The sequence below is a fragment of the Arvicola amphibius genome, chromosome 9 (assembly GCF_903992535.2).
Source record: "Arvicola amphibius chromosome 9, mArvAmp1.2, whole genome shotgun sequence".
Classification (NCBI taxonomy): Eukaryota; Metazoa; Chordata; class Mammalia; order Rodentia; family Cricetidae; genus Arvicola; species Arvicola amphibius.
This window is the reverse complement of record NC_052055.2, coordinates 79,504,989-79,517,302: the sequence shown is the minus strand read 5'-3', so window position 1 is coordinate 79,517,302 and position 12,314 is coordinate 79,504,989. Positions and strand designations below refer to the sequence as shown.

At 40.4% G+C, this 12,314-nt stretch overlaps 1 protein-coding gene across 5 annotated transcripts in view; it reads left to right on the top strand.

The window, feature by feature from the left end:
* Kcnq5 (potassium voltage-gated channel subfamily Q member 5) overlaps positions 1 to 12,314 on the top strand; it is a 519,651-nt gene that overhangs the window by 405,285 nt on the left and 102,052 nt on the right. For all 5 annotated transcript variants that reach the window (XM_038342681.1, XM_038342680.1, XM_038342683.1 and 2 more), the window contains exons 4-5: positions 8,309 to 8,484; positions 8,748 to 8,873. In XM_038342681.1, the coding sequence (XP_038198609.1) occupies positions 8,309 to 8,484; positions 8,748 to 8,873 (302 nt within the window). The remainder of the gene's footprint in view (positions 1 to 8,308; positions 8,485 to 8,747; positions 8,874 to 12,314) is intronic.

Below are 12,314 nucleotides of genomic sequence, written 5' to 3'. Positions count from 1 at the left end.
GCCCACTCACTTCCAATTAGATATTAGATATTAGATCATTCCATTCACAGGGGCCAAAAGGTAAATAAAGCCCCTGCATAGACACCCTTTTCTCAAGGATAGCTTTCTACATTAGAAGATAAATTACCTGTTTTGGACAGTTACAAAAACCAATTCTGACCATCTATGATCTAAAGAAGCAGACAAATTAATGAAAATAAAGTATGGGGGGAAAATGGGCAAAGTCATTTTGGATAACTCCAAATAATGTGAAATCAAAGAATCTGTAAACACACACATACACACATACAATTGGTAAATGTTTATAACATACAAGGCTATGTGTGAAAATCTTAGAACAGTTTAATCACATGCTTAATCACATGTTTATTTAAGCTATTATTATTATTATTTGTATTGATATTGCTTTTTACTGGCAAGGAGAGAGAAATTAGTGTTTCCAAACATTCTTTGTGAAAATTGGTGCCATCATTTTGAGGGCATTTTGATATCAGTCCAAATTTAGAATATAGCAATCCTCTAACTAGAAAAAAAAAAGTCCTTTGAAAGAATTCCCCAAATGGTCAGCCCTAAAAACATATACAAGTAACATTCTACAAATGAACTAGTTATTAGTATAGGTTATGCCCAAATCCGTGAAATCCCCCAAAAACTAACAAGGAGACTGAGTCTTGTATATAAAAGCAAAGAGCTTTTATTTTATACAAGTTTGCAAACTTGGTCTCTCTGCACGTCCAACATATTGAATAAACGGAGAGCCCCAAGCTTAGTTAGAATTGGGTTTTTATAGTAGTAAAGGTGGGGGTGAGGGGTTTCTAAAGTTCAGGACCCCTGATTGGCTGACATTTGTCTAGGGGTGTCCTGGTGAGTGTGTGCTGGCAGGTGATCCTACCTACAGCTGTTGGATCATTAGGCATTTCCTTTGGATGATCTGTTCTTGGGTAGTGCTCAAGTAATCTGTTTATGGTCCTTCCTGCAACCAGGTATTGCTTCAGGGTAAACTACTGAGACTCGGGCCTCTATTAAACTTATCGATGGCTGAGTCTTACACTGGCAGGTGATAATGGTTGGAAGTAAAGGATTTCCTTTGGGTGATCTGTTCATATTTAGCTTATCATGGCTGACTCCTACATTATACATATGCAGATAGCAAAAGTTAATGAAAAAAGAAGACATCAATTTGAAAGAGACCAAAGATTGATATATGGAATACCTTGGAGAAAGGAAAATGAAGGGGGAAATTATGTAATTATAGTATAATCTCCCCAAAACTTAGGAAATAATTTTTACTAAAAGATAGGTTAGCAGATATACTGACTTGACAACATTTACATAGCACAAACAAAACTAAGCCAAAACTTCATTAATTAATCGATAGGTGAAATAAATCCATTTACTCTCTTTTACATACTTACATATTTCGGTGCTTGAAAAGATACTTTCTAGCTTTAAAATATACATTTCATTAACATCACTCAAATTTGGGGTTATTAAGACCTCTCAAAACAGCTCAAAGAACCCAAACAAAAAAGGGAGGGTGAGAGGTGATATAGCCCATAGGAGGACTTGTTTGTTTTGTTCTAGTCTTTCCAGAAACAAGAAAATGAAAAGAATTTTAAGCAGAAGGGAGAAATCCATGATATTAGGGGAAACCTGAAATTTCTGAATTTCTGAAAGATTTCTAGGAATCCGGAGAGAATTTTAGAAGCCTAGCACCTTCAGAGTGTCTAGGTCTCCAGCTGCCACTTCTGTGGCTTACTTCTAAAACGTCTCTCTTCTTACCGTTACTAGTGTTAAGTGTTCAGCCATGCTTTTCTGAGTCCTTATTCATTTCTTCCCAGGGAGCTAAGTCCTAATAGACACATGGGGTAGTGTAATTGTGGCAACGAAGCGAAACCTCCCAAGTACAGATGTAGAACTGCTCTTGCTTCGGCCTAGGCATTGGATCTACAGCCAGCCCAGTAGCTTTGCATGTGAATTTGCCTCACAATAGGAGCTGCTGGTGACTGTCTCCTTTAGGCACCATCTATAGTGATTGATTCCTATTGATCTTGCTGACTACACAATACTGGAGCTGACTTAGAGGAGTGTGGTGAGCTCCTTCACACCCCAGTGTGTCTTAAATACCATTATGGATTTTACTTGGTTCAAATCTTTTGCAGTTTCTTCACGTCTCAAATTTAAAATCATTGACAAATCCTTCAGAATGACTCAGTACATTGTGAACCTCCTCCATAGCACGGCATTAGTCCATATTTTATAGCTTTTCTACCTGGCTGCTTAGAATCACTAAGCGGTCTTTCAACATTTCCCACAAGGTCCATATCTGTTTGCCTGGGAAGAGGTGAGCATTAGGGCCTACAGGTTTTCTTTTTTCATACAGTCTTAAGCTTTATATTAGTGGTTCTATTTCTTTCTGTGACCCCATTTTCTCTTTATCCATCCCTTCAAAGACCATCTGTTCTTAGCTTTACTTTATGTCTGCTCGACCCTCGCTGCATTCTCTCTTTCCTCAGTGCTTTACGTGATAGCGATTTATTCTTGATTCATTACACACTTGCTTTCATAACCTCCCACTTCTCTTTCCCCCACTGTCATCCTGCCCTAGACTTCACTCAGCCAAAGACTGATGTCGCGATGTGGCATAGCTCTTAGTAGCACAGCCTCAGCATCATCTCAGCTACTTAGAGATGATGAGCCTTGGTTATTGACTGTGGCAACTGCAATCTTCAGTTTCTCAATGTGTATGTAGAATGGTCTGAATGATTAAATCCAGTAACATACATGCACACATGCTCTCTCACACACACACACACATTCATGATACCAATATCAATTTTCTCCCATCTGTGACAAATATGTCTCTGGACACTTACAAATGACTCCTGCAAGGCAATAGAAGGATTGATTCTTGACCCTCCATTACTGCTTAGCACATAAACCAATAAACAAATGAATCTGAATACCTTTTAATAACCCTGTGTACAATTAATCACTCGCTTATAGGAGCTAGCTGTAGTTTTTACTGACACTAAAATGGAGCATCTTCACAAAACACAAAGTTCCAATGTTTCAAAATATATCTTAATATTTTCAACAGAATATATTTATGCTTCAATTGTTTTATAGAGTGAAACAATGAATCTTGATCTTATGCACCTTCGAACCCCATCATCCACTCTACCCACGAACACCCAACTTTTCTATCCTTCTCCCCCTAGGCACCTCCATACACCCCGTCTCCTTTTTGTCCTCTTCCTGTTGTTAATAATGAAGCTCAGTTAGTTCGTCCTCCTGTTGACTGATCCTAAGCTGGCAGCCATAGCCGCAGAGAGGCTGTGAGCACAGTGCCATGTCATGTCTAGAACAAAGTGTTTGCAGCACCCTCCCCATCTTGTCTTATCCGTTCCTTCCATTCCCTCTTTTGTGATGCTCTCTGATCCTTGGGTGGTGTTCCTAGAGCTGTCCCATTTCAGGCTGAAGACTCAAGAGTCCTTGATTCTGACGCTGCAAGCAATTATGAAACTCTCAATTAGCTACTGACTAGAAAAGAAAATTTTCCTGGCAAAGGTTGAGGGCAGCACTAATCTGTGAGCGTAGCATAATATTTAGAAGACTATCTAACAACATGTCACTTAGCAAAACTGTAGTAGTTGGCTCCTCTTTAGGGCCTATGACTTCTTAAGCCATGAGCTTTGGATTAAGTTTACAGTACCAGACATAAATTCCTTCCAGGAGAGCATGTCACAAGTAACTTAGTGCAGGCACGTGAGTTCACATTGGTCCATGAAATGAAGACTCAGAGACACTGGAGAATTAACTTAGCCTCTGTGGCTGCAAAGGGCTCAATCTTGGTGAACTAAAGTCCCTTTCTTTGCCTCTTGGCATTTTACACGTATCCAGCAGATTTCTATATGCTCAAAACAACCTGAATGAAGTTTCTTTAAATATAACTGCCAGGTGAAAGTGCCTGATTCATGAGACACCACGTGTGCTGGGTTCCCTCTAAACCAAGTTGTGTATAGGCTTTGTATCCATGGGAAACTCTCAGACAAGATTTACTTAGGGCAACAAAAGGTATCTGTAACACAAAGGATTAGGGGTTAAGTGAAAACTCCCGGAGGTAGGCCAGGTATGGCCCAATGGGGTTTCATGGTCAGTGGAGATTGCTTCCTATTCTTCTAGCACCAGGACAGTGGGACATTATGCCACAAGAGCGGGCCTCAAATCCAATCCGAAAGCACTTGGTTACTCCCACAACCTTTGTGCCACTATTGTACCAGTAGCATGTCTTGCCTGGAAAGCTAGTGTTTTAGGATATAGGTTTGGTCATAAGGCAACATTATTGTCCTTTTCCTCCCAGTGGCCTGCATAATATACTCCAGCACCATAAAAGCTAGTCAGCAGTGAAGATGTTTTCGTGTCAGCTCCAATTTGAATCCCCTATATCCTGCTACCAATGTACATTGTGTCTTTAGCAATAGAATCTTACCAGCTAGCTATTCTGAGCAACCAAGAGCAATGAGAGAAGCTTGTATTGTTTCAAGGACCTTTAAGTGTTTTCTGGCCAAAAACTTGTTAAAGATGTATCCACTCCTGCCCTGACACTTTTATGTAATAACCTAGTTTTTCTGGAGAGCCAATGTCTACTTGGGCAAAGTATCTCTGTTCAACTTCTACTGATTTATATAGTCTAATTAGCTTACAAAGCAGTATGGGGTTTTTATTCCTTTATTTATTATTTTATGGGGAGGGTTGCCACAGCACATGTGTCAATGTCAGAGGACAGCTTAAGGGAGTCCATTCTTCCACCATTTGGGTTCTGGGAATCAAATTCAGGTCAGCAAGCTTGGGCAGCGAGCACCTTTACCTACTGAGCCATCTCACCAGCCTTGCGCTAGGAGTCTTACTGAGATGTATTATATAAGCTCCATTTATGTATTTGTTTATCTAAGGTTGATCTGTAAGTCTCACATCTCATGTGCTGTTAGAATTACTTAGGAGATCTAAAATAGTTCTTGGGCTACCTAAAACAAAACTAAAAGAAAAACAAGAAGAAAACAAAGATGCAATCCTGTGGGATCTCCAGTCTATAAACTTACAGACAACAATGTCATAGATATATGAATAAAAGCAAAGATCACTCCTAACTTTCAGACTATCTTAGGAAATACTGCATAGGAAAAAAGTGGGTTCTCTGTTTGCCATTTGGCCACTCATTTTTACTGAACTCTGGCCTCCTCTTCTGACCTGAATTACAATGAGAGTATTGAGTCCAATCTGTAGCTGCCGTTACATATTTTGTGACTTCAGACATTTAGAGTATGATTCATTGTGTGACTAATCTTAAAATTTCTCCAGACCAACAGTGTTCTTTTGACTTTCTCTAGCTTACCTATAACGTGCTAACTTCACAGCATGCTTTTTGAGGTATTAGTCTAATGGATTGGCAGTTCCTTTTAAAAATTCAATATATTCATTCCACACTTCATGTCTTCATCTGGAAAATGAGATTCAATTTCTAATTAATAGGTTTAATGACAATTAAGATAAGTCTGTGGGACTCCAGAAAGGTCTTGGTGACTAAGATCACTTGCTGCTTTTGCAGAGACGCTATACTCAGGTCCAAGCATCCACGTGGTAGCTCACAACCATCTGGTACTCCAGTTCCAGGTTGCTCCTGTCCTTTTCTAGCCTTTCTAGACAACAGACACACGTGTCATGCACAGACATGCATGCAGTCAAAGCAGTCATATGTGTAAAATAAAAATAAGTTAATCTCTAAAATAGCTTCAGAAATAAATTTGAAGTCTAGAAAGATCATGCATCAGTAAAGAGCACGCACTGCTTCACAGAGAACTAGGTACAGTTCCCAGCAGTCAAGGTGGGGGCTTGCAATGACCTGTAAGTCCATCTCCTGGGTATCCAGTACATGCTGGTTTCTGTGGGTATCTATCTGCACTCACATACACATGACTCCACACAGACCCAGACACACACACACACACACACACACACACACACACACAACATTTGAAACTATTGTTTAAGCATACAGTCGTGAAATTATAAAACATGCCAAGCGTGATAGTCAGCTGTGTCTCTTGTGTATTGGGCAGCATGACTAGCTATTTGTTTATTTCCAGTGTTCGGAGTACATTAGAAATAATGGAGTGCATACTTGGCAATATGCAAGCAGACAATAGTATGAAAGCAAAACTATCCACTAGGGTCAGAAAAGCAGTGTCTTTTCTAAGTCACTATTGGCACAGTCTCTCCAAATTGTGAAAAGCATGATTCTTGGGCGCACATAACTTTTCCAATTTGTTTTCTGATTTCAAATTAGACATCTGTGTAATAAAACTTCAACATTGTGGGAAATTTATAACTTCAAAAATTAAAAAGTTCCCATTTCTAATGTTACCTGGTTGTCGGCCCCCTACAGCTAATTAGTGGTGAGAGCCTAGGCAAATTTGCATGTGCTCCCTTAGCCTACACTAACTGATGCACATGCTTTCTTAAATAAGATTACATCACACATATGCAGATGGCTTCTACTCACTTAAAATACATCTTTGGTATCTGCATCAACACGTTTTGTACCTTCTCAAGAGCATAAACTCAAGGATGCATTTTAGGCTCTCGGGCACTCCTCACACAGTAGAGTTTAGGCCTGACTGGAAGAGCCCTGTGGCTAATCCTTGCACTGCCAATCACTGATCCTTTCTCTCCAACTAAGAACCTGAGAAGGGACAGCAGGGGAATTAGTCAGATGGGTCCTTTCAGTTTGTACAAAATGGTCCCACCTTCATGAAAGAAAAACTGAACGAAGAAGACACATTTGTACATCAGTGACTCTGGAGGATCATAGGAACATTTCATAGGCCACACGTGTTGTTCTTCTTTTTTTTCTTAAAGACTTAGTAGCTGGGCAGCTGCGCGTAGTCCTGGGGAACACGTGTGACCAGGGCGGCGGGTGAACAGGCGGTGCAGCGGCGGGTTAATGGCACAGACACAGAAAATAGACATAAAGCTTTATTGAGAGAGAGAGAGAGAGAGAGAGAGAGAGAGAGAGAGAGAGAGAGAGAGAGAGAGAGAGAGAGAGAGAGAGAGGGCGCGTGTGCACACGCAAAAGGGGGCAGTGAGAAGAGAGAGATGGAAGAGATTCAGGATGACTCCAAGAGACCAGAGGTCGCTGGGAGTGGGCGTGGAAAGGGGCGGGGACCAAAAGAATAACAACACGCTGTACCCATGGAGCATAAAACAGCCTTGGAGTGTGGAAGTCTTGTCACGCGTACAGCCTACTTGAAGCAAGAAGGAAATTTGACTTGAGGATGTGGAGACAAGTGAATGCTGACAGGATGCCATCCTTTGTCTCCCTGTGTTTGTTGCCTCAGAAACCTCTGCCTACCATGTAGATTTACTTTCGAGTGATTAAGTCCTCTTTGTCTTTTCTATGCCTTTGCTAGCTGCTTTTCGCCTGTTTCAATTACAAAAGAGCTGATTTTTTAAGCCGAATGCCAATATATCAAACATTAAGCATCCATTTCCATGCAAAGCACACACTGCATAATTGCATACTGTCTTGCAACAGAGGTGATATTTGATTTGTGCTCCAAGCCCTCCCCTAACCAACAGACCAGTTAAAAGAGCATATTCAGAGCCCAGAGTATTGAGATTACTAGAGCCCTTCCTTAGGCACAATTGCAGACTCCACAACAGGAGAAAATCCTGACACAAAAAGGTTGCTATATTGTTTGCAAAAACAATAAGCATTATTACACTGAGTAGGACATTTCCTGAGTGCATGGATTCCTCTATCCAGTCAACCGGGAAGCCAGAGCCATGGTGTTAGGGACTGAATTGGGAGCTTTTGCTGCAGCCTAAGGAATTAATGAAAACAGGGTTATCTTGAAAGAGGGCTTTATTAACCCTGCAGCTCCCCAAGACACTAAACCCTCTTGAGGCTGCTGTTCAAATTGTTGAAGGTTATGTGATTCAGAATTGTACAGGTAAACGTGCAGAGTAGTCAAGGGACCAGGGTTAAAGTAACAGGAATGTCGTGGTATGGTGTTACCGTCCTTTTTACTCTACAGTCATAGGCTCCTGACCAAGTGCTGGTAGGTAAGGCTGGGTGTTCTGTTCTGTTTACTATGGCCTCAAACTGAGGTGCATTAACTTTCCAGAAAGAGAGAGAGAGAGAGAGAGAGAGAGAGAGAGAGAGAGAGAGAGAGAGAGAGAGAGAGAGAGAGAGAGATTAAAGGTATTAGTCATGTGACTTACGGCTGTCCCAACCTGTTTCTTTCAGATACCATTGTTCTTATCGCTTCCATAGCTGTTGTTTCTGCAAAAACTCAGGGTAATATTTTCGCCACCTCGGCTCTCAGAAGTCTCCGGTTCCTACAGATCCTGCGTATGGTGCGCATGGACAGAAGGGGAGGCACTTGGAAGTTGCTGGGCTCAGTGGTTTATGCTCACAGCAAGGTAAAAAATGTGCTCTCTGAACTATACAGCAAAGTTTTGGGGGAAAAGTTCCCACTGATTACAATAATATTTAATAAACAACACAGGCAGTTACTTCAAACTGTGGCTCAAGCCATTTGGGGCAAATGGTAAATAATGCATTACTTTAAAAACCTGCATATACTCCTACAAGTAGGAAAATGATTGAACTGTACATGGATTTCTTATTTACTTTTTCAAAGATTCTTCCTACCCCTAAAATGCTTCTTTCCTTTTATCCCTAGGAATTAATCACAGCTTGGTACATAGGATTTCTTGTTCTTATCTTTTCATCTTTCCTTGTCTACCTGGTGGAAAAGGATGCCAATAAAGAATTTTCTACATACGCGGATGCTCTCTGGTGGGGCACAGTAAGTATAAGAATCTGTCCTTAATCTATTGGCTATTGTGACTATAACACTGAATATAACAACAATGGTTTTCAGTAATGGTCTCAATGAAAATATTAACTTCCAAAAGGGATGAATGTGCAAATGCATGGTACTTATAAGTTATCTGTGTGTTTTCTGTGCCTTTGGGGGAAAATCAAATTAAATTTACACATAGACTATCACTTATGATTTTGGGGTGCTCAGTTGTTTCCAAAGTGAAAATATATCATTTTTGAAAATAGGAAATGTTAACAGAATTATTTGTTTTAACATTGTAAGTTTAAATAGACAATTAATAAATTGATTTACCACTTGGAGGGAAATAGTTTCTGATTGTCGAAATAATAAATAAGAGAAGTGTGGTGGCACATTGCTATAGTCTCAGCACTCTGGAGGCTGAGGCAGGAGGATGGCAAGCTTGAGGCCAGTCTAGGCTACCATAGTATAAAGCTTTCAAAACAGATAACTGAAGCAGAAACTTGGAACAGCAGCTGATTCAAAGTGAGAAGAATTAAATGCATCAGTCGATCAAGAAGAGAAGACTGGGAGCAGCCTGTGAGAGCAGAGACCATGGACACATTAGTATAAAACTTTCCATTCAAAAACCCCACTTTTCCTTTTTATCATTACAAATGGTTTCCAAACAAGGAAGAGTAAAACTCACAACAATCATACAAATGGAAAGCAATGCAGACTGTCTATTATATTTAATTCATTATTTAAAATTTATCAATGAAGAAACCAATAAAGTGTCACAGTCAGATCAAAGTACTGACCAAAGTCGAGAGAATTACTAACTGCTGGAAATGCTGGGATACACAGAAGAACAACTGGAGGAAAATCTCGCTGTTTTCACAGTACGGGCAACAGATCAGTGAACATTCCCTGGACATAACTTATTTGTATGTGGATAAGGTAAAATTATTTTGCATTGCTATGTGTTACCTTCAACTTACAGGATTGTAAAATAGCTCCAAAGTCATGAAGATGCAGACTCCAATAGTCTGGAAAAGGTGTGTTGTGAATAATGCATTTTCCTCTCAGGTAAAAGTTTTCCCTGCATTTACAAAGAATTTACAGAACAGTCATTTGGAACTTAGACCCTAATAAGAAGTTTACAGTATATAGGGTATTTTGTACAACATGAAAATCACATTTCTTTTCATTTTATACTTTTATGAGATTGCAAAAGGGAGTAATATGGAACAAAAGAAGCTTTAGAATAGTGTAAAAATTGTTTTTCTTTCATTCTTGAGATTATAATGTAATTACAACATTCCTCCCTTGCATTTTCTCCTGCCAACCCCCCCCACATGTCCCTCCCCACTGTCCTTCAAATCATGGTTTCTTTCTTCAGTAATTATTATTGTATGTATATGTATTCCTGAGTAGTACCTGCTCAGTCCAGATAACGTTACTTGTGTACATGCTTTCGGGGTTGACCATTTGGTACTAGAAAACCAACTGGCGTATTCTTCCATAGGAAAAACCATCTCTCCCACTCCCAGCATTCCCTCAGTTGCCCATAGTTCTTTGTGTAGGGTTGAGGCCTCATGGGCTTTCCCCCACCTACTTCATCATGCCCATTGGTGTTCAACTCATGTTTGGGCAATCGTGTTAATGATACTTTGGGGGTATAGCTTCTGCTATTACTAAGAGACACATTCTCACAGCAAACTCCCTGATCCTGTGGTTCGTATAATCTTCCAACCACCTCTTCTGCAATATTCCCTGAACCTGCAGAGGGTTTTGTAGATGAATCCACTGGGACTCAGCTCCACAGCTCTGCACTGTGATTGGTTGTAATTTTCTGAAGTGGTCTCCATCTGTTGCAAAGAGATGTTTCCCTGATGAGAGGCGAAGACTACACTTACCTTGGGGTATAAGTAAATGCATGTATAGACTGTTGTTGGAAGTTATGCTGGTTTAGTAAGTTAGTAGTTGTAGATTCTCCTGCAGTGACCATGGTGTCTCTAGCACTGAGAGGTTATCCAGGCTTCCAACACCAGGAATCCTTTCCCTCCTGTTAAGCAAGACTAAGTCCAATCACAGTGCTATTGGTTACCACATGCCACTCCTGTTCCCATAGAGTTATTGTGCCATGCTGTTCTGTAGATGTGGTTGGCATCACAGTTGTATAGGGCTATTGGTTGCCTCCCTCATTTAGAAGCTTGTGTGATGCCTTCTGGTACCATTAAATCTGATCATCAAGGAGGGCAAACCTTCAAGTCAGGGGTTTCTGGAGTGTATGGTGTCTTCAAGCAACTGGGACATAGCTTCCATCCCTGGGAGGTAACCGTGGGCACCAGCAATGAGTTGCATGTCTGGGGAGTCTCTTGGATAGCCCTATTCAATGGCTAAAAAGAGGGCTTTCTCATGTCTGTTACTGAAGCTTTTGTGATGTGATCTTTGGTGCAGATGAGCACCTTTGGCCCAGATGAGAAAAGATCATTAAAACCCTGTATGTATATTTATACATGGACTTGCATTGCTACAGGTTTCTTTTAGCTAATTATTAACAGTGTGCTTCCTTGTGGCTTCTTCAAAATCCTTATTGGTATTTTACCCACCCTCCTTTTTCTGTATTTACCTTCCTCCCTGCCTTCTCCCTAAAAACCCATCCATTTTCTTATTTCCTCTCTCAGAAAAATTGTATCTTGCTCTTCCCCTTGACTCTCCTCCCATCGTCTTTTGTGTTTCCCTCCCTCCTTCTCCCTAAAGAGCACCCTTTTCCCACTTACTTTTTCCACTCCTTTTACTCCACAGAGGAAAATTCACTTACAAACCACCCTTAATGCCTCCTGAGTGCCAGCCAGCTGTTTGCTGAACTAAGAACATAGAATCATCTTAAAATATCCCTGAAGCACTGGGGGGTTGTGTTTACCCTTCATGGAGCACAGATGGAAGTCAGGGTTGTCTATTAATCCACTACTCATCCAAGGGCCATTCACGTAGACTGGGTCCTGTCAGAGACAATGAGAATTTTTCAGGACTAAATAAAACAGAACTTGGTAAATGTCTTTGTTGTATAGTAGTGATTAAATAAAAATTAGAAATAAATTCTTCTAAATTTTAGGCTTTTAAAAATAATATCAGGGCCAGGCGATGGTGGCATATGCATTTAATCCCAGCACTCAGGAAGCAGAAGCAGGATCTCTGAGAGTTCAAAGCCAGTCTGTTCTACGGAGCGAGTTCCACGACAGCTAAGGCTGTTACACAGAAAAGCCCTGTCTTGAAAAACAAACAAACAAAAAATCTTATCAGAACACATCTCCAAGATTATGCTGCTGGTGACAGAGTAGTCTATTATATTAATAGATTGGTTTCCAGAACTATTAGGTAAAAAGACAGGTTACACGATGAGAGGAAAATCTTTGCTGAGTGCACATCAGTCAGGAAATCAATATCCAAAATACATAA